The sequence below is a fragment of the Populus alba genome, chromosome 5 (assembly GCF_005239225.2).
Source record: "Populus alba chromosome 5, ASM523922v2, whole genome shotgun sequence".
Taxonomy (NCBI): Eukaryota; Viridiplantae; Streptophyta; class Magnoliopsida; order Malpighiales; family Salicaceae; genus Populus; species Populus alba.
The window spans coordinates 11,086,232-11,105,819 of NC_133288.1; the positions used below are offsets into that span (position 1 = coordinate 11,086,232).

A 19,588-nucleotide genomic window follows, 5' to 3' on the forward strand; every position below is an offset into this window, starting at 1 on the left:
ACTCGATAGGCACCATTGATGGCCAGGCTGTATGGGAACTCCTATCCCTGAACATGTAGGTTAATGTGAAATGTGCTTTGATGGGTCAAAAATGTTATAAATTTCTAATGTCTAATGGATCCAAACTCTTATAGCGGCTTCCACATCTACCAAACTCTTTTTATTGTATGATGAATATTTTCCTACCTGAGAATATGGATGGGAGAGACTTGCTGTTTCCTCAAAAAGCAACCTATAAAGTTATAACCAGCTTTATTAAAATCCCCTTGCCTGAGATAAGCCTTCTCGCCAAAAGATCAGCTTAATGGGCCTCTTCTTGATGTCCCTTTAATTTGTGCATTGGAGGATGTTTGTTTTTTTAGGTAGTTTTTGTAGTTGTGGTTTTTAAAAAATAAATTTTTAAAATATAGGGTTAGCTGTGGTTAGTTAGATTTAGAAAAATTATGGTTGAAGTTTATGTGTAGTAAAAAATATGTATAAAATGTTTAGTGAAAATGTGGTTGCGGTTGCTTTTCAAAGTATTTTTTACTTGGAAATGTATTAAAATAATATAGATTTTTTATTTTTTAAAAAATATTTTGATATCAGGATATTAAAATAATATGAAAATACAAAAAATATATCAATTTAAAGCAAAGAAAAAAAAATTAAATTTTTTTAAAAGTACTTTTAAAACGCAAAAATAAATAGGATTTTATGAAACTCAATTAAAAAAACACGTAAAAATTGCTTTACAAAAATTGCATTTTAAACTCATCTTTTTAGTGGGTTCCGTAGTACAAAATGCAGTTTGGTTTGTTACCAAACACCTTGCTGTGTTTGTTTCACTGCAAATGCAAAAGCTAGGGAAAAACAAACGCAATCTAAAGCAGGGATGATATATAGCTAAATAGATTCATTGAATACAATAAGGACATTTTAAACTTTACGTGTGATAGCTGGTGATATTTTTTTTCTTTGGAAGTATGTTCTCTGGTAGTGTTTGATATTATTTGTTATTGTGATAATAATTTTTTTTAAAAGTATTTTTATTTTTTTAAAAATTTACTTTTGACATTTGCATATCAAAATAATCTAAAATAAAAATTAAAAAATTAATTAATTTGAGTATAAAAATATTTAATTTTTTTTAAAAGTATGGTACCAATGTAAAAATAAACACTACCTCGATGTGCTGGACATGAGATTAGTGGTTTCCTTGATGGACTCGCTATATATGTTTGGTAATGAGCCTAACAATCCCTCAATATCCTTTTTGTTTTGGCTTGAGTGCTTGTCAACCTAGTTGTATCAGTTCTCCTTTACACAGGTAAAGAATATTTATCTTCCTACTACACAAGTCAAGTATATTTTAATTCACCTGGATTTATCTAAAAATAGGTTGAATGTAGTTAAACTATTTAATAATTTTTAAACTATTAAATAATATAATAAACAACTTTAGAATACACAAGGAACTTGTATCCTACTTTTTTGAATTTTTATATTGAATGGTATTTCACTCCCATTAACTTTATTATTTTTAATGAACTTAGCATTTTTAATTTCAACAATTTTTGTGCTATGTTTAGGAAAATATATATATTTGTTTTTGGATAAACAATGAAGAATCCACTAGTTGTTCTAATTAAATGCAATTTCTTTTTATATAGATTATAAATTTTTTACTTTTGTTGGGTAACCCTAAACATATAAGTGTCTTAAACTAGGTTTCTTTTGGATGCATAATTCATTAGGTGTTTTGGAATTGCTTTACTAGGAACTCTTTTTAGCAAATACCTAGCAATTTTTAATATATACATCAACAATGATGTTGGTACAAATGAAAGACTTAATATACTCCTAACCATGTGTGAAAATACAATTATAGTTTTTTTATGACATAATTTTATTGTGGTATACCTAGCATTGTGTATTGAGCACATATGCCATAATTCATAAAGAATTTGGAAAATAAACCTGGCTATTATCCAATCTTATTATATCTTTTATAATTTTTATAATTTTTATTTGACCTGACAACTTTCACCTTTCTATTTATTTGTCTTTTAAACTTATTAATAAACACTTCCAAGGCATTTATTACTTGAGATTTTTCATGCAACAAATAGACATATAATGCAAGCAGTCATTAACATTCATTAATATGGGTGATAAAATATTTTTTTTTTTATTGAAAGAAGTAACATAAAAAAACTCCATATATATACACGTGTGTGTGATTTCAAATAGTTGCAACATGAATAAATCCATCAAGTATTATAAGAAACCTTAACTAAATTTGATTCCAAACATATAAAAGCACCATGCTTAAATTTCTATCGAACCATGTCTTATATTCATACAATTTTTCTGAAAATGTCTTAATTTTTCATAGAAAATACACTTATTATTCTTATGTTCATTCTGGTGAACTTGGACAAAAGACTCATTTATCTTAAGCGGTCTATGCTTACATTTTCCATACATTTTATTACTTATTAAATGAATGGAATGAGTTTCTTGATTCTTAAATCTCATTTCCTCTCGAACAAGAATAATGTGCAGTTCATACACAATCTTTTTGTTTTTGTTATATATTATTATTATTATTATTATTATTATTATAGTTCATTTAAAAAGAGCCACACTCAAGAGGTAATGAGTTGATGATAATTCTACAAGAAAATTCTCATATGCATTTATTCTCAAGGGTTTAAATCTTGCTACAATATGTCATTTCAATGATATGATCAAGCACGATAGGAGAACTATTAAACTTAATGATGGTAAAAGTAACCATAAATGTCCCAATAAGTGGCCTATCAATAATTTAAGAATGCTCTTACATCAATCTCATTTCAATGATATACTTATGCATGATAAGAGAACTATCATAACTTAGTGGTGGTCAAAGTACCCATTAATATCCCAATAAGAGCTTATCAATAATTTAGGAGTGCTCTTCCATAAATCTCATAAATTGTTTTAGAATATTTAGTTTTAAAAAAGAAGTTAAATTTTATTTACTATACTCATTCATATAAACATTAGACTCATTTTTTTTTTTTTTATCTTTCTTGATATTTTTGGAAAGGTTATTCTTTAGCATTAATATTGTCGGTAATTACAGTAGGTTTTTGAATTTAAAGTGCCAAGTTAAGATCCAAAACACCTAGGTGAAATTGAACTTGTTCACACTAGTGAGAGAAATTAAGCCTATTAAATATGAAAATAGACGAAGTATGCCAATGAAGAGAAAACACGAACAGATATTTCAAGATTAATAAGATGCTAAAATGTTAGTTCTATAAGTCAAAACTTTAAAACATTATACATATTCAAAAAAACAACTCACATAAACAATAAATGTATATTGATGATATTTTTTGGACAATGCAACAATATAAAAAAAATGATCATAATGATACAAATAAAATTTGAGTTGATTTGGTATTTATCATGTTTTAACATATAAACATAACTAACAACACCTTGATTACCAATGATTACATTTATTAAACATAAAACAACTAATCAAGCTTTGGATGATTCTAAAATGTCTTATATTAATGAACTTCAATTTACCCATAAATAAATAATCATCCTAATATTTGTAAACCCTTGGATAAAATTCACAAAATTAATAAGGGAAATATTATGTTAAATGTGTAAAATGAATATTTAAATTACAAGGATGAAGATAGACTTGAGAATTTGAAATTAAATGTTCATGGGTTAAATTAAAATTAAAAATATGAAAATGGTGGGAAAATTAAAATAATAAAGAAAAGCAGATAAAAACCAAATGGAAGAGATCAAAGAGGAAAGCAAGCTTTTGGGATATAATGTAATGAAATTCTATGTAGTCAATTTAAACTCAGTCTTAAAATGCATCTGGACATGAAGAATATTACCCAACGAACATAAAAGGTACAATGTAAACTTCTGACCTGAAAATTGATAAACTAGTGTTAAATATGGAGAATGGTTTTAAACTTGGGGTGAAAATACTTAGAAAAATATTTTAGAACTTACAAATAAATTAATGTTTGGTTTTATGCATGAATGACCTTGATTATCGGTGTAAGTCTTGCGTATATTCACATAGTTTTTAACTTGAAAGGGGATGAAATTTGAGGAGAAATTGTATCATAAATAGGGATGATAGTTCCTAATAAATTATCTTGGAAATCTTGATGATTTAACCATTAAAACAACATGAAAATTTGGATTTTGGCATAAAAAGTATTTGTTGTCTAGTTTTACACTATTAAGCATAATTCTTAACCCGAACATTGGATCAGGATGAGATTTTATGAGGAGTCTCTTGGCATATGTTTCTATCTTGATTAAAATTTCAAGTCGATTAGATTTTGAGGAGATTATACAAATTACCAGTACGTAAGAGAGGTATTTAGAAATTAACAATGATGTATAAAGCATGGATAAATTTGTAATAAAATAAAAAGACCCACCTTCTTCTTTTTAAATATGGACATCAACCATTTTGGAAGGAGGAGAGTTTCCTTCTTTATTTTTCTTGAATTCTCCTTATAGTTATGAAGGGATTTAGGAGTTTTGATGGTTTTAACATGGATTAAAAGGAGAAAAACACTTAAATACAAGATCAAAAGGAGTTTAAATAGAGAGAAAAGAGAAGTTAAAGAGAGAAACTAGAGGAATCAAAGTAGGAAGAAGGATGCTTTGAGAAATTTCTACTGGAAGGCATTTGAATATAAGTTATTCATATAAGTTATTCATATAGAAAGTGATGAAAATCATAACATAAATGGGTGGAAGGAAATGTGATATTATATAAGGGTGAGGGATTAGATAATTTAACTAGGTAAGAATATCATTATGAAAAAAAGTAAGAATTTATAGAAATACAAAAGGAAAATTGTGAGGTGGATGTAATTGTTAAGAATTTAGGAGTAATGGTTGAAAATGGTATACCTAAGTACTTATAAACATGAAAAACCAAAGAAAAAAATATATTTTAATGAATAATGTGATGAAATTATACAACATGAATGTTGATGTATGATGAGATAAAAAAGATATCGATAATGGTACCTTTTATGGATTCAAGAGAAGCACTATGAGTGACATCTTCTACAACTAGAAGAACATGTTCAACTAGAGGTTTAAGTAGGTGCTCAACACCTCAAATTTTAATTAATCTTATTGATACAAAATTCTTTGATTGTAAATGAAAAGGACAAGAAACAAATAAATAGATTGGCAAGATATAAGCCGGTTGTAGGAGTAGGGGCTATTGTTATGGTAAGCTGACTGCAGGAGCAAGGCCTGTAAATATATATATACATAGATAAACTGGTTAAAAGAGTGGGAGTTATTTAAATATGTAACTGATGAAATGGTTGCAAGAAAAGGGGCCATCGTTATGTGAAATTGATTTAGTTGGTTGTAAGAGCAGGGAGTAAATTGTTAGAATGTTAAACTAAATTCAAAATTTATGATTTGGATGTATATGATAAAATTTATTACTCGGTTAAGATTATTGATCTAAGACAATGATAGAACTTTTTTGTGTTAGAATATTGGATGAAATCGTCCATATCAAATAATGAAATGGCACATAGGATGGTTTATTGACAACAAAATTTAATGTGAAAAAATAGAATTCCTAGAAGAACAAACTTTTATATTTTTGGTTTCTAACTTATAAAAATTATTTGAAATACAAGGCCTTACATCATCCTTGTAAAAGAAAAAAAACAGAGGTAAAAGATGATGAAAGTGGTATGCAAGAGGATTGGAGCAAGAATTATATATAAAACTCTGTTAATGAAAGGATTCCTCGGGATTGTTGGGATTCCTCAAAATTGTTGGATAGTAGGGAATGAAGGTTATGCTAGCCAACATGATCATAATGAGACTAGAGGGTTGATAATTTGTTTTACTGATAATAGATTACATGAAAGTGATGATTATTTTAGGGTTGAACAACAAAAAGAAAAAGAGAAATTGTTTGATAACATAATAAAATGTATATGTGTGCACGTTACTATATATATAAAGGATTCTTTAGTCAATAAGAGTTTGTTATAATTTTGTACCGATGTGGTAAACTGAACAAGTAGTGTTGGATGTTGATTGTACAGTAAAGAAATGTTGATTAGAATTTCCTTTTCTTCAAAGCCATATTTCTCCAAGTCATTGTCAGTCACTCTCTTGTTGCATCGGCATCGCGTTGCAGAATTTCCTTTTCTTCCTAGCAATATTTTAACTGTGTTTGGAAATACGATGTAAATTATGATATAAAAATTTTAATTTTTTTATTTAAAATTATATTTTTTTATATTTTTAGATTGTTCTGATATATTAATATTAAAAATAATTTTTAAAAAAAAAAATTTTAATTTAATATATTTCTAAATAAAAATATTTTAAATTATTACTACTACTACAATTCCAAACAAAGCTTATAATAGCCGCTTGTCGAGCATGGTAGGCCGGGGATTCCGCGGTGGGAGTAGAGGTCGTGGTTGAATTTACATTGACTGTGCTGACGATTGAAGAGGCTGGAGAGGCCTTTTTTTTTGGGGGGGTTTCTGAGGCGGCGGTGAATGGGTTTTTTTTTGCCTTTTCGGTGTTTATTTTAAATGACGATTCCCATGGGTGCACTGTTACATTTTATATATATATAATGAGGTGGCTGGAGGGTTTATGTTTTAACGTTTTTTTTCTCCTAAAAAATACAAATCTAAAAAAAATCCTCCATTTCAATTAGTTCATGTTTATTTCTGTATTTTAAAAATATTTTTTTTAAAAATTAATTTTTTTTTATTTTAAATTAATATTTTTTTAGTGTTTTTATATTATTTTGACGAATTAATGTCAATTTTTTTTTAAAAAAAATATATTATTTTAATATATTTCTAAATGAAAAATATTTCAAAAAACAACCGCAACTACACTTTTAAACACACAATATTTTAAAAAGAAATATTAATAATATCACCCTTACACTCTTACATTTGAAAAGAAATTTGTCAATCATGTGTAACTTTTTGGTTCTCCCAACTCCAGTATCACCTTATGGTATTAAATTAAATTCCTTGTTACAAGGAAAAACAAATTACAATATATATATATATATATATATATATATATATATATATATATATATAATTCAAGAAGAATTAGTCGAGTAAATGAAGAGAAAAATTAGTGTGCGTGATTTCATATTTCATTACTGTAATTGGGATTGGGTTTTGAGGGTGGAAATAATATTACCAATAATGGGACATGAAAAAAAAAAACCGCATGAATGAAAATTGTTTTTGCTAATTACTTTTAATTGGGGATAATATCGCATGACTTTGAATTTTAGAAACTCGATTAAACTATACATATAGTTGTTTCCCCTTTTGAGTTTTGTGAATGCGTTGGCAAATTATATACTTTGGTTAGTGGGGACCACAGTGAGCCAGTGCTGGTGGCTACTAGTTATAAAAGTGCTGTGGAGTCAGCCGTAGGGAAATTTAATGCTAAAAGTCTAGAACTATTCAATCAGAAAAGAAAGGGAAATCAGGGTTGTCCTAATATCATTAATACGGTACAAACAAAGGCTTTTTGACACCAAAAGGAGGTATAGTTTAGTGCTTTTTAGAAAATATTCTGGTTTTGGACTGTTATAAAAGACTATGAATTTAATGAGAATCTAAAATAAGGTTTACTGGGGTGAGTTATAACGGTAACTTTATAATTATGATAGTTTAAAGTGATTTTTATTTAGAAATATATTAAAATAATATTTTTTATATTTTTTAAAATTATTTTTGACATTACCACACCAAAAGAATATCATAACCGGTTTATGGTTATCTATTAGAGTTTGACCAAAATACAAAAAATCCCACAATAACTAGTTTGTTACCTGAAACATTAGGAAATAAATGCGACAATAAATCTGGGACTTAGAATGGTTATTAATTAATCAAATAAGATATTTCATCACAAAGAAAGATTTGCCTTGAACCTTAGACAAGACCAACTTATAAAAAAATTAACCTAGAAAACAATTGACAAGCAATGCAGCTTACTTTAAGGTATGGTGTACTGCTTTGCACCTTAGATGAGACCAACATATAAAAACATTGATCTAGAAAACAATTGACAAGTATTGCAGCTTATCTTAGGTAGGGTACACGAGGGGTGATACGTCTTTTCCTTGCACAATTAGTCCCCTTACCCAAACTATTATTAACCATTAGTTTTTCTAGTGACTATAATATTAAGTGACAGATTCATGAATCCTATAATTATAATCTTATGATTAAAACCAAAAACCCCTTTAAAATTTTCAGGAAGCAGCTCCGCCAGTGGACGTAACAACATTCATCCATTTGCTTGATTCGTCCGACAATGTTTCTTGGTTTCATCTCTTCCATGTTGTTTAAAGTGTAACGGAACTTCTTACAGTTTATAGCAGGAGTCACAGTATCACGGGAGACATGATTTTCGGGTTTTGGAAACTTGTTCTGGTGAAATAAATTCCATTTTAGATCTGCTGAACTGCCATGGGCAGAAGTGGACGTATGATGCGAGAAAGCAACTCAGTTTGGCAATCATAATTACAATAAAGGGAAGCAATTGAGGAGCCAGTCAGAGAACAGAACAATAAAGGAAGCAACCTATCAAGTTAAAATCTTCTGAATCTTTGTGAACAAACATAACAAACTCAAATCATAATACTTAATTAGAACACCACCTATGGACACGACCCAATTCCTTCTACAATCTAACACAAATGAATAACCATTGATTTCTCCTATTTTCTTTTTCTTTAATAGCCAAAAATAAAAAATAAAAACAACCCAATTCCTTCTACAATCTCACACAAATCCGAAGCAAATGCAGCCAAGATGGGCTGCACATCTATCACATACATAAAAAGCACACCAGCTAAGGATACGCGGCGTAAACGCAATCTAAGCATGCTTGCGGGCCAACTCCAGTATAGAATGGCAGAGTTCTGCAGGCGTGGAAAAAACTGGCATATGATCTGCAGGAATCTCCATCACTTCCTTTACCCCATTTTGCTCAATCATCCAGCGCTGAAATGAGGCAAGCATCATCAAATCCTCAGTACAAACAATATAAACTCGCGGCACTGATCCATATCTCTCATCAGTGAACTTCTTTGCCTTGGACAGGCTTTCCACAAACAGCGATCCTGGTCTATTTAAGAGCATCTGCAGAGCGAGATCCTGCGAACAAGAACAGTATCATAACTGGTTATTACAATGAAAACTAGTCCAAGATTCATAATTTTTAAGACAGATTTGTGTACCTCAGCGGAGGAAAGATGAAAGGGCTTGCACTTCATAAACTCAAATCCCATGTGAACACATGTATGCGGTTCTTCGGGGGTTCCATGGAATGAAAACAGAGTGTCTTGCCACTCTTCGTCCTTGGGACCGATTTCAGCAAACTAACAAGGAGGCCAAAATATCATTTTGATGATAGAACATGATTGATAATGACTTTTACATTTGCATGTATGTGAATTAAAACCTCATCTTGAATTAAGCAAAAGATTGAAGCTAATCAAGCATTTCGAATACCAATCATCACTTTTAGCCTTTTGGATCTTTCATTAGATCTTATATACAAGAGGCCGATCTCCCTCACACTCTTCAATAACTAATGTGAGGGTTGTGATTCCATAAGATTTGATACTGTTCGAATTGGTATCATCAGTGAACTAAGAAATACTTTAATGAAAAAAAAATAATAGTCTCAAGACCTTAAAAATTATTCTATTTTCAAAATCAGATTTCGTCAAACCTAGGGTTGTTCATAGCATTTACTCGAATAGAGAAACCAAACAAAATAGATCAACCCCTTTTCGTGCATGACCATCTTAATTAGAAAGGGGAAAAGGGGTCTTAATAACAACAACAACAACACAGAGATACCTTTTCTAACATATAAGATGGCTGGTGCACGGTGTCAGGCAAGATTGCAGTAAGAAAAACAGCAAGAGAAACCTTCTCTGGGAATTTCTCCATAGCAAAAGCCAGATTCAAGCCACCCAAACTGTGCCCCACCAATACAACCTTTTCATTTTCAGGTAATTTGGCCATGAACTCCATCAAGGGCTCATTATACAGATCAAAAGTGCGAACTTCTTCAATTTTTTGTGTGTTCACCCCTGATGCAGCCATGTCAAGAGCTGTGACACGGTGGCCAGCTTCCTCTAGCCTTGGCTTGACCTTGTACCATATCCAGGCTCCTGCAACTGAACCATGGATCAAAACAAAATGCTGTTTTTTATTGTTGACCTCTCCCATTCTTTTGATGTTGTGGTTTGATACTGATATTTGCTATTGCTCGGTGGAGTGTATTGGGAGAGAAGATGCTGAAAAGTTGGAAATGTCCAGTCCTAGTGGCCTACTTTTCATCCAGCACCATCTAGGCCATGACGTATATATATTTATCTTTTTTTTTTTTTTCACTGTGAATGTTCAGATTAATTATCTTGATATTTGTGTTGGGTAAACTTTAAAAAAACAAATATAAAATCTGATTAAGTTATATTTTTAAATTAAGTAGGTGAATACTATACCTTTAAAGAAAACCAGAATAAATGATTAGAAAAATTAAAGGAAGATGAATTTGAAAACAATTTTCAAATTCAAATAATTATTTGAAATAAAAGAAATGTAATTAAAATAAGAGGGATTAAATCTCAAGTAAAAATAAATTAAAGAATAGCTATAAAAAACTAAATCAATAGCCATTTTTTATTTTATTTTGTAGTTTAATAAAAATCCTAATGTGCCCGTAATACCACATGACAGCCATAAAAAACCAAGCGAAAATTACTAATAAGCCCTTTAAGAGAAGGATAAATTTTTTCAAATTCTAAGGGCTATATAGTCATTACATTGTGCTTAACAAAGAAAAAAATTCAATGAGCTCCTAAATTCAAGTTAACAAATTTTGTGCCTTTAACGGCATTTAAATAATTCTAATGTGCTATTATATGAAAAATGACTAAGCTATCCCCAATGAACTCAATAATGACATAAAATCCGTGAAAAAACCCATTTATCTCTCGTAAAAACCTTTGTGTTTTTTTGGTTAGAAGAGAAAACTTATCCCTATACTATTCTAATAAAATAGTGATTTCTATAAAAATTTAACCACACCTTTTAGTTATTACTACCATGCCTGCGTGATATTAGAGGCTTGTGGCATACTTGTGCGTTATTGTAGGTTTATGAAAAAAAAAATTATATAAAGAAAAATTGTTGTAATCCACAATGTTTCAAGGAAAAAAACTATAAAGTTAAATTCTTAGCCAGCTTAATATTTAAAAAATAAAATGAACAATGAAAATTTTGAAAAAAATCATAACAAAAAAAGAAACAAAAGGAAAAAAAAACCATGTAGGAAAACACCGTAGCAATCTATAGTGTTTTATGAGGAAATCTATAGTTGTAAATAATAAAATCAATAAAGATAATTTTGAAAAAAAAATCATAACAAAAAAAATCATGTGGGGAAACACTATAGCAATTCACAATGTTTTATTTTTTTAAAAAAAAAAAAACTACAAAGTTAAATTCTCAATCAGCTCAATATGACAAAAAAATAAAATTGACAGACAATTATGGAAAAAAAATCACAAAAAAAAACCATGTGGGGAAACATTATAACAATTCACAGCTAAATTCTCAACCAACTCTATATTAAAAAAAATAAAATCAACAAAAACAATTCTGCAATAAAATAAATGGAAAAAAGAAAATTTTGGAAAAAAAAATAAAAAAAAATGAAAAAATGAAAAAAAAAACATGTGGGGAAAGTTAAAGCTAAATTCTCAACTAGCTCAATATTAAAAAAAAATTAATTCGACAGAGATAATTTAAAAAAAAAAACATGTGAAGAAACACTGTAGCAAAACAAAAATCATGTGGGGAAACATTATAACAATTCACAGTGTTTAAAAAAAAAATTACAAAGCAAAATTCTCAACTAGCTTAATATGAAAAAAAATAAAATCAACAAAGACCATTTTAAAAAAAAAAATTCATATACAAAAAGAAAAAAAACCATGTAGAGAAATATTGTAGTAATTCATGATGTTTTAAAGAAAAAAAACTACAAAACTAAATTTTCAACCAGTTCATTATTAAAAAAAATCGAGAAAAATAATTTTTTAAAAAATATATATAAAAAAAAGAATAATAAAAAAAGAAGACAATCTTGAGAAAAAAAAAATAAACAAAAAAAATATAGAAAAAACTATTATACTTTCCTCATGTTTTAGAGTATTAGATAATTAATGGGAGAGACTTGTTGTTTCCTCGAAAGCAACATGTAAAGTTATAACTAGCTCTACTAAAATCCTTGTGCCTAAGATAAGCCTACTTTCCAAAAGGTCAGCTTAATAGGCCAATTCTTAATGTCCCTCAAATTTGCATTTTGGTCCACGCAATACAGCAATGATATATATTTTTTAACTAAATATAGTACAATACATTGTAAAAAGCTCAGAACAAGGACATTTTTAACTTTTCGTGTGTGATAGCCGGTGATATTTTCTTTCTTTTGAAATATCTTATTAGACAATGTTCAGATAATGATAATTTTTTTAAAGTATTTTTTTATTTGAAGATATATAAAAAATTATTTTTACATCAATACATTAAAATAATTCAAAAATATTAAAATAATTAATTTAAATATTAAAAATTATTTTTTTTCAAATTACTATGCCACTACAAAATCAAACACAGAATCAACATGAAACAAGTGGAATCCTTGACGGACTTGCAATATATGTTTAGTAATGGGCCTAAGAATCATTCAATGTCCTTTTTGTTTCGGCTGACACCAGTTCTTCCCAATAAGGCAATAAAGGTAAAGAGTATTTATCTTTCTACATGATTCAAGTATATTTTACTTCACCATGATCTACCTAAATATGGTTGTATTTAGTTGAATTTTCTTTGATACTGCTGATTTGTTAATCTTTACCAGGATCTTTACGTTGTAATGTTGTTACTACCACCTTTCCATTTGTTTAACATTGAGACAACTAAAAAACAAATCAAGTTTACAAAGGATAAATATGGACCTGCCCACGAGTTTATACAGTGTGTGACCAAGATAACATAACAGATGAAGGATTGAAAATAATCCACCTGATGAAGTAAAGGTTGTCCCTTGCTCTTATCACATGTCATCTTTTCTTTTTAGAGAAGACTAGAAACGTGGCCGCGCTACGTCGCGGGTCAATTTTTTTTGTATAAAAAATATCAAAAAAATTAAGATGTAAAAGTGTTAAGTTTTTCTGTAAAGTTATATTTAAAAATATTAGGTCTGTTTGCTATGCCTGATCCAAAAGTTATATTTATAATATTAATAATAATATTAAACTTGCATGACCCAAGTTTAAGTGAGTTTGGTTGCAACATCAAACTCGGAGTCTTGGATATGGGTCTGGTGCAAGGTTATGTTATAAAAATATGATAATTAAAACAGAAAAAAAAATTACAGAATGAAATTAAAAAAAAAGATTAATTGAAAAGAAAAATAAAATAAAGTAAAGCATTATTCTGATAAATAGTGCTTTGCAAAGAGGGGTGTAATAAAATCCCCTCATGAGATCACAATAATCTAATGAACAGTAAACAAAATAAATCATAAAGTTTAATTCTTAATCAAATCGATATTAAAAGATGAAATTCAAAGAAAAAAACTACTTAAGAAAAAGAAAAAAAAATCTGAATCAACTGGTTTAACCCGTCAAATATGAGAAAAAAAATGTTGATGCCTTTTAGTTATAGTTAACTGCAATATTTAAAGATGAAATTGGAAGAAAAAAACCAATGAAGAAAAAGAAAAAGAAAATCTGAATCAACGGGGTTGACCTAACAAATCAGGTTATAAAGAAAAAAAAGCCTACATGAAGAAAAAAACTAATAAAGAAATAGAAGAAAAAATCTGAATTAACTGAGTTAACCCTTCAAATTAGGTTAACCAGTGAAACCTGCGATTCGTGTCATGAAAGTTTGATTAGGAAAAAAAAAATTTACGGGTTAACCCCGAATTAACCAGGTTAACCCGTCAAACCCGGAATCTGTGACGTGAAAGTTTGATAACTAAATAGAAAAAAAAATTAATTAAAAAGAAAAACCAGAAAAAAAAAATCCGAGTTAACCCGTCCAACCCAAAATTTGTGTCATAAAAGTTTGATAACTAAATAGAAAAGAAATTTAACATTAACAAAGAAATATATTCATTAAAAAAAAAAATAGCCAAGCCTTTTCACTGTGGGTTAATTATAATATTAAAAGATGAAATTGGATGAAAAAAACTAATGAAGAAAAAAAAATCTGAATTAACTGGGTTAACCCTTCAAACCAGGTTAACCCGTCAAACCTTAGATTTGTGTTGTGAAAGTTTGATAACTAAATAGAAAAAAAAAATTTGACGGGTTAACTCAGAATTAACTGGGTTAACCCGTCAAACAAGTCAAACCCGGGATCTGTGTCATGAAAGTTTGATAACTAAATAGAAAAAAAAAAATAACATTAACAAACTAAATTAAATGAAAAAAATAAATTAAAAAGAAAAAAACCAAACAAAAGACATCAGCCTTTTCACTATGCATTGCACTATGTAGTCTACAGTTAAAGGCATAAAAAAAAAAAGAAAAACTAAAGGCATCAGTCAATAACTAAATAGAAAAAAAAATTTAATATTGATGAACTAAATTAAATAAAAATAAAAAATAAAAGGAAAAAAAACTTATAAGAAAAAAAAACTATTGAAGAAAAAGAAAAAAATATATAAATTAACTGGGTTAACCCGTCAAGCCTGAGATCCGTATCATAAAAGTTTGATAACTAAATATAAAAAAAAATTTAACATCAACAAACTAAATAAAAAAAATTAATTAAAGAGAGAAAAAAAGGCATCAACCTTTTTACCATGAATTCTATTGCGCAATCCACAGTGAAAGGCATAAAAAGAAAGAAAAAAACTAAAGGCATCAGCTTTTTTACTGTGGATTATATATAATATTAAAAGATGAATTCAGAAGAACAAAACTAATAAGGAAAAAGAAAAAAAAATTGAATCAACCGAGTTAACCCGTCAAAATTGAGATTCATATCATGAAAGTGTGATAACTAAATATAAAAAAGATTTAATATTAATGAAATAAATTAAAAAAAAAGATTAATTAAAAAGGAAAAAGCAAAGAGAAAAAAAACCTACAAGAAGAAAAAAAAACTAATGAAGAAAAAGAAAAAAAAATCTAAATTAACTGGGTTAACCTGTCAAACCTGGGATTCGTGTCATGAAAGTTTGATAATTAAATAGAAAAAATTTAATATTAAGAAACTAAATTAAAAAAAAAGAAACTAAAGGCATCAACTTTTTCGAAGTAGACTGCACTGTGTAATCCACAGTAAAAAGCTTAAAAAGAAAAAGAGAGAGAGAAAAAAACAACAAAGGCATACGCCACGGGTTAATTTTATTTTCTTGAATAAAAAATATCAAAAAAAGGTTAAGATCTAAAAGTGTTAGGTCTTTCTGCGAAGATATGCTCAAGAGGCTTTGGTCTAGCGGCGATGCTTAACCCAAGATTAAAATTTATAATATTACACTTAAATGACTCAAGTTTAATTGAGTCTGGCTGCAATACCAAACCCAAAAGCCTTGGATGTGGGTGTGGCTGTAAGATTGTGTCATAAAAAATATGATAATTAAATAGATTAATTAAAAAGAAAAAACAAAGAAAAAAAAAACCAATAGGAAGAAAAGAACTAATGAAGAAAAAAATAATCTAAATTAACTAGGTTAATCCTTCAAACTAGATTAACCCGTTAAACCTAGGATCCGTGTCATGAAAGTATGCTAACTAAATAAAAAAAATTTAACATTAACAAACTAAACTAAATGAAAAAGAAATTAATTAAAAGAAAAAAAACACAAAGAAAAAAAGAAAAAAAAAACCTATAAAGGGCAAAAAAAAAAAAAAAGAAAAAAAAATACAGATAGTTTTAGCATATTTTATAATAATAATAATAATATAATTATCTCCAAGGCGTTCTCTGGTGCAAAAAGAAAGAGATGGGATAGCTGTAACTTGTCGAAAAAAACAGACAGGGAGAAATATGGTAAGGAGCTTGCCACGTAGCCACCAAAACTAATGAAAATAAAACTTTCTAATAAATACATTGAATTCACAGTAAAATCAGCACAGTAATCCACAATGATCTTAAACATAATCTACAGGGATTCACTGAGCAGTTTTAATTCTTTTTTTTTTTTAATAATAAGCGGTGCATGATGTTTGTATCCTCAATTAGACTTGCATTGCATACTCCGTTTCTTTTTGGTAGAAGAGGGGAAGTCAAGAACTCTTGAGGAGAGGAGATGCTCCTGCCACAGGCATATATTCTCAACTAATAAAAGAAAAAAAAAAAAAAAAGGATTTGGATTAGGATTAATGGCTGGCACTAACCTACTCTATTTCTTAGTGTCACTAAAACCAAGATCAAGATTAAAAGTTAAGATCTTCAATTCTTTTTCTTTGTAGGGAGATCTTTTTTTTTTCCCACTATAAACATGCAAAAGACAAGATACACTTCTCTTTTTTTTTAAACCTGCTACTTATCACAAAAATAGTGTTTGATATTGTGATAACGATTGGTTTTTAAAGTTTTTTTTTTTGGAAATTACTTCAAGTATTCAAATAAAATTTAGAAATCAATTTGTTTAAAATATAGCCACAAAACATGCCATGAATTAAGCTTTCATATTAGATGTAACAATAATAAACTACTTCACATGCTTTTATGAGATTGCTCCGAAAGGAGAAAATACCATAATATTGATATTTTTTTTCTTCCACACATCTAACAAAATCTTAATTTGAATATGTAACAATTTCAAGTTGATCATATTTTCTATAAGTGGGCATATAATCATTTTTTCTTTGCGAGTATCTCATTACATTATTTAGCATATGCCTGGCTTTCCATCATCAAAACTAATGTTTGGCTTGGTACAAGTTTGAACATACAACAAGCTCCTAATAATGGATTCACAAGAAATTCCATTTAAATATTTTACAACCTGTAAGTATTTCAACAAGGCCATAAACTTTATTTTGTTTTATAGATTTTAATGCATCTTTCATGGTATCTACTTGTTGTTTAGCCATTTATTAGAATTACTTCTATCAATGTCATGGAAAATAAAATTGGATTATCATCAATTTCTGACTCAAATATAATTTAAAATAATAAACTTTCTTTGTCTTTGAGACCTTATTATTACTATTTTTTGTGGCTCATCTATTATAGGGTCATCAACAATGTTCTCATTGTAAGGTGTATAATCATTAATTATTGCCCTTGATAATTGTTAAACTATTCAATAATTTGAGGAACAACTTTAGAATATACAGAGAGTAAGGGAACTTATACCCTACTTTCTTGAATTCTTATATTACACGATATTTCACTCCCATTAACTTCATAAATTTCAATGAAAATAGTATTTTATGTTTAAACAATTCTTGTGTTATGATTAAGAAAATAAAATCTATACCTTGTATATTTTTTTTGGATAACAAAAGAAGAATACACTAGCTATTCTAATTGAATCCAATTTCTTTTCATGTAAATTATAAATTCTTACTTCTGTATGGCAACCTTAAACATGTAAGTGTCTTAAACTAGGTTTTTCATCCGCCCACAATTCATTAGGTGTTTTGGAATTGCTTTATTAGGAAGTATATTTAATAAATTCCTAACATTTTTCAATATATACATCAACAATGATGTTGGTACAAATGAATGACTTAACATACTCCTAACTATATCTAATAAAGTATGATTATACTTTTCTGTGACTTAATTTTATTATGGTGTACTTAGCATTGTGTATTAAGAATATATGCCACAATTCATAAAGAATTTGGAGAATAAACCTTGTCATTATGCAGTCTCATTATATCTTTCATAATATTCATAATCTCTATCTGACTTGACAACTTTCATATTTATAGTTATTTTTCTTTCAAACTCATTAACAAATACCTCAAAGGCATCTATTGCTTGAGAGTTGTCATGCAACAAATAAACATATCCATAATGTGAGCAGTCATCAATATAGGTTATAATGTATTTTTTTTTTTATTGAAAGAAGTAACATAAAAAAGACCACACACACACATGTATATATATATGATTTCAAGAAATTACAACATAAATAAATCCATAAACTATTATAAGAAACCTTAAATAAATTTGTTTCCAAACACACAAAAGCACTAGCACCAGGCTTAAATTCTTTCACCATGCCTTACATTTCACGCAATCTTTGTGAAAATATCTAGGTTTTTTTTTTATAGAAAATATTACTCTTATCATTTTTATAATTCATTTTAAAAAGACCATAATCAATAGGTAATGAGTTGATAAATTGCACAAGAAAATAGGGGTCCTTGTAAGGGTAATTTTAACAGGGTATGTTCCTGAGAACTTCGCTCAAGTACGAAAGTTTTTTATTGCAGTATCCTGAAGATGTATTAAACTGAATAAAGGCTTGATTGCAAAACATATTGTTGTTCTGCTAATTGAGCTAGGATTCAATAATATAGATCGAGGATCAACATACGTCTCTCTCTGCTAACTAATTGATATGCAATCAACATGGTATCCATGGTTGTCGAGGTCAGGTCAACATGGTATTGCGACTCGCATGGAAGAGAGCAGCCATTCTTTCTGTTTCTCCATGTAAGAGACTTTCAAGACAGTTAAGTGATATCTTCTTTTCCAAACTAAAAAGTGCTCTTAAGATAGGGGATTTAGGCTTTTAGCCGTTTTTCTGGCTGCAATACTAGTAGTTATAAATCTGCTGTAATTTGCCAGGTCCTGTCAGTACTGGGACTAAATAGCTGGTTTCCAACTTTATTTGCTGTAACTAGTTAGATTTTGTCCAAGGCATGAAGATTGATGATACTGTTGTATATGCTATGGTTCTGGTTAGAAATTCTTAGAGAATAGGATCGGTTCGATATGCTGTTTGTTATCAATTTAAGTTGCCAGTTCTTTCAGAACAGATGAGTTTAAGTAGCATGAACTAATGTCGAGTAACCTGTTGGTTATGGTTATAGACTTACAGGGAAAGGCATGATGCTGCTTAGAGATTTACTTGAGGAGAGCTTTCTAACATTTTCGGGTTTTTGTTGCTGGTTTGTATTTTATCACCTATTTATATTTTATTAATATATATATATATAACCTTACTTACTTCTCGAAAACATGCAGCCTTCTCAAAGATCAATCTCCTACATGGATACGAGATATGTGTTTGGTAATGGCCCTGACAACCCTCCAACTGCCTTAGTTCTTGGTCACAACTACATCGCCTCCAGGTTCTACCACCATTCCCCACCAGAGTTAAGAGACCTCCTCTTTCACTTTCCAGGAAAAACACAGGGCACGTCAACCTGATCAGGATTATTTTCATTCCCAATCATCACTTATCAAGTAGCTAGGTCAAGTTAAAATCTTTTGAATTCTCTGTGAACACACATAAC

At 28.8% G+C, this 19,588-nt stretch overlaps 1 protein-coding gene across 1 annotated transcript; it reads right to left on the reverse strand.

The window, feature by feature from the left end:
• Positions 1–8,626: 8,626 nt before the first annotated feature.
• Positions 8,627–10,414, reverse strand: LOC118045788 (salicylic acid-binding protein 2). Its single transcript, XM_035054501.2, has 3 exons — positions 9,933–10,414; positions 9,305–9,445; positions 8,627–9,221 (listed from the first exon to the last, which is right to left on the reverse strand). The coding sequence occupies exons 1-3, from the start codon at positions 10,305–10,307 to the stop codon at positions 8,943–8,945; spliced, it is 795 nt and encodes a 264-aa protein (XP_034910392.1). The 5' UTR covers positions 10,308–10,414; the 3' UTR covers positions 8,627–8,942.
• Between the last annotated feature and the right edge of the window lie 9,174 nt (positions 10,415–19,588).

Bases quoted from the DNA above. Each gene is read 5' to 3' on its own strand.
- LOC118045788 (XM_035054501.2), bottom strand. From the start codon at position 10,307: ATGGGAGAGGTCAACAATAAAAAACAGCATTTTGTTTTGATCCATGGT. The intron at 9,446-9,932 runs GTATCTCTGTGT...CCTCCTTGTTAG, and splicing joins CATCTTATATGTTAGAAAAG to TTTGCTGAAATCGGTCCCAA. The intron at 9,222-9,304 runs GTACACAAATCT...TCTTGTTCGCAG, and splicing joins TTCATCTTTCCTCCGCTGAG to GATCTCGCTCTGCAGATGCT.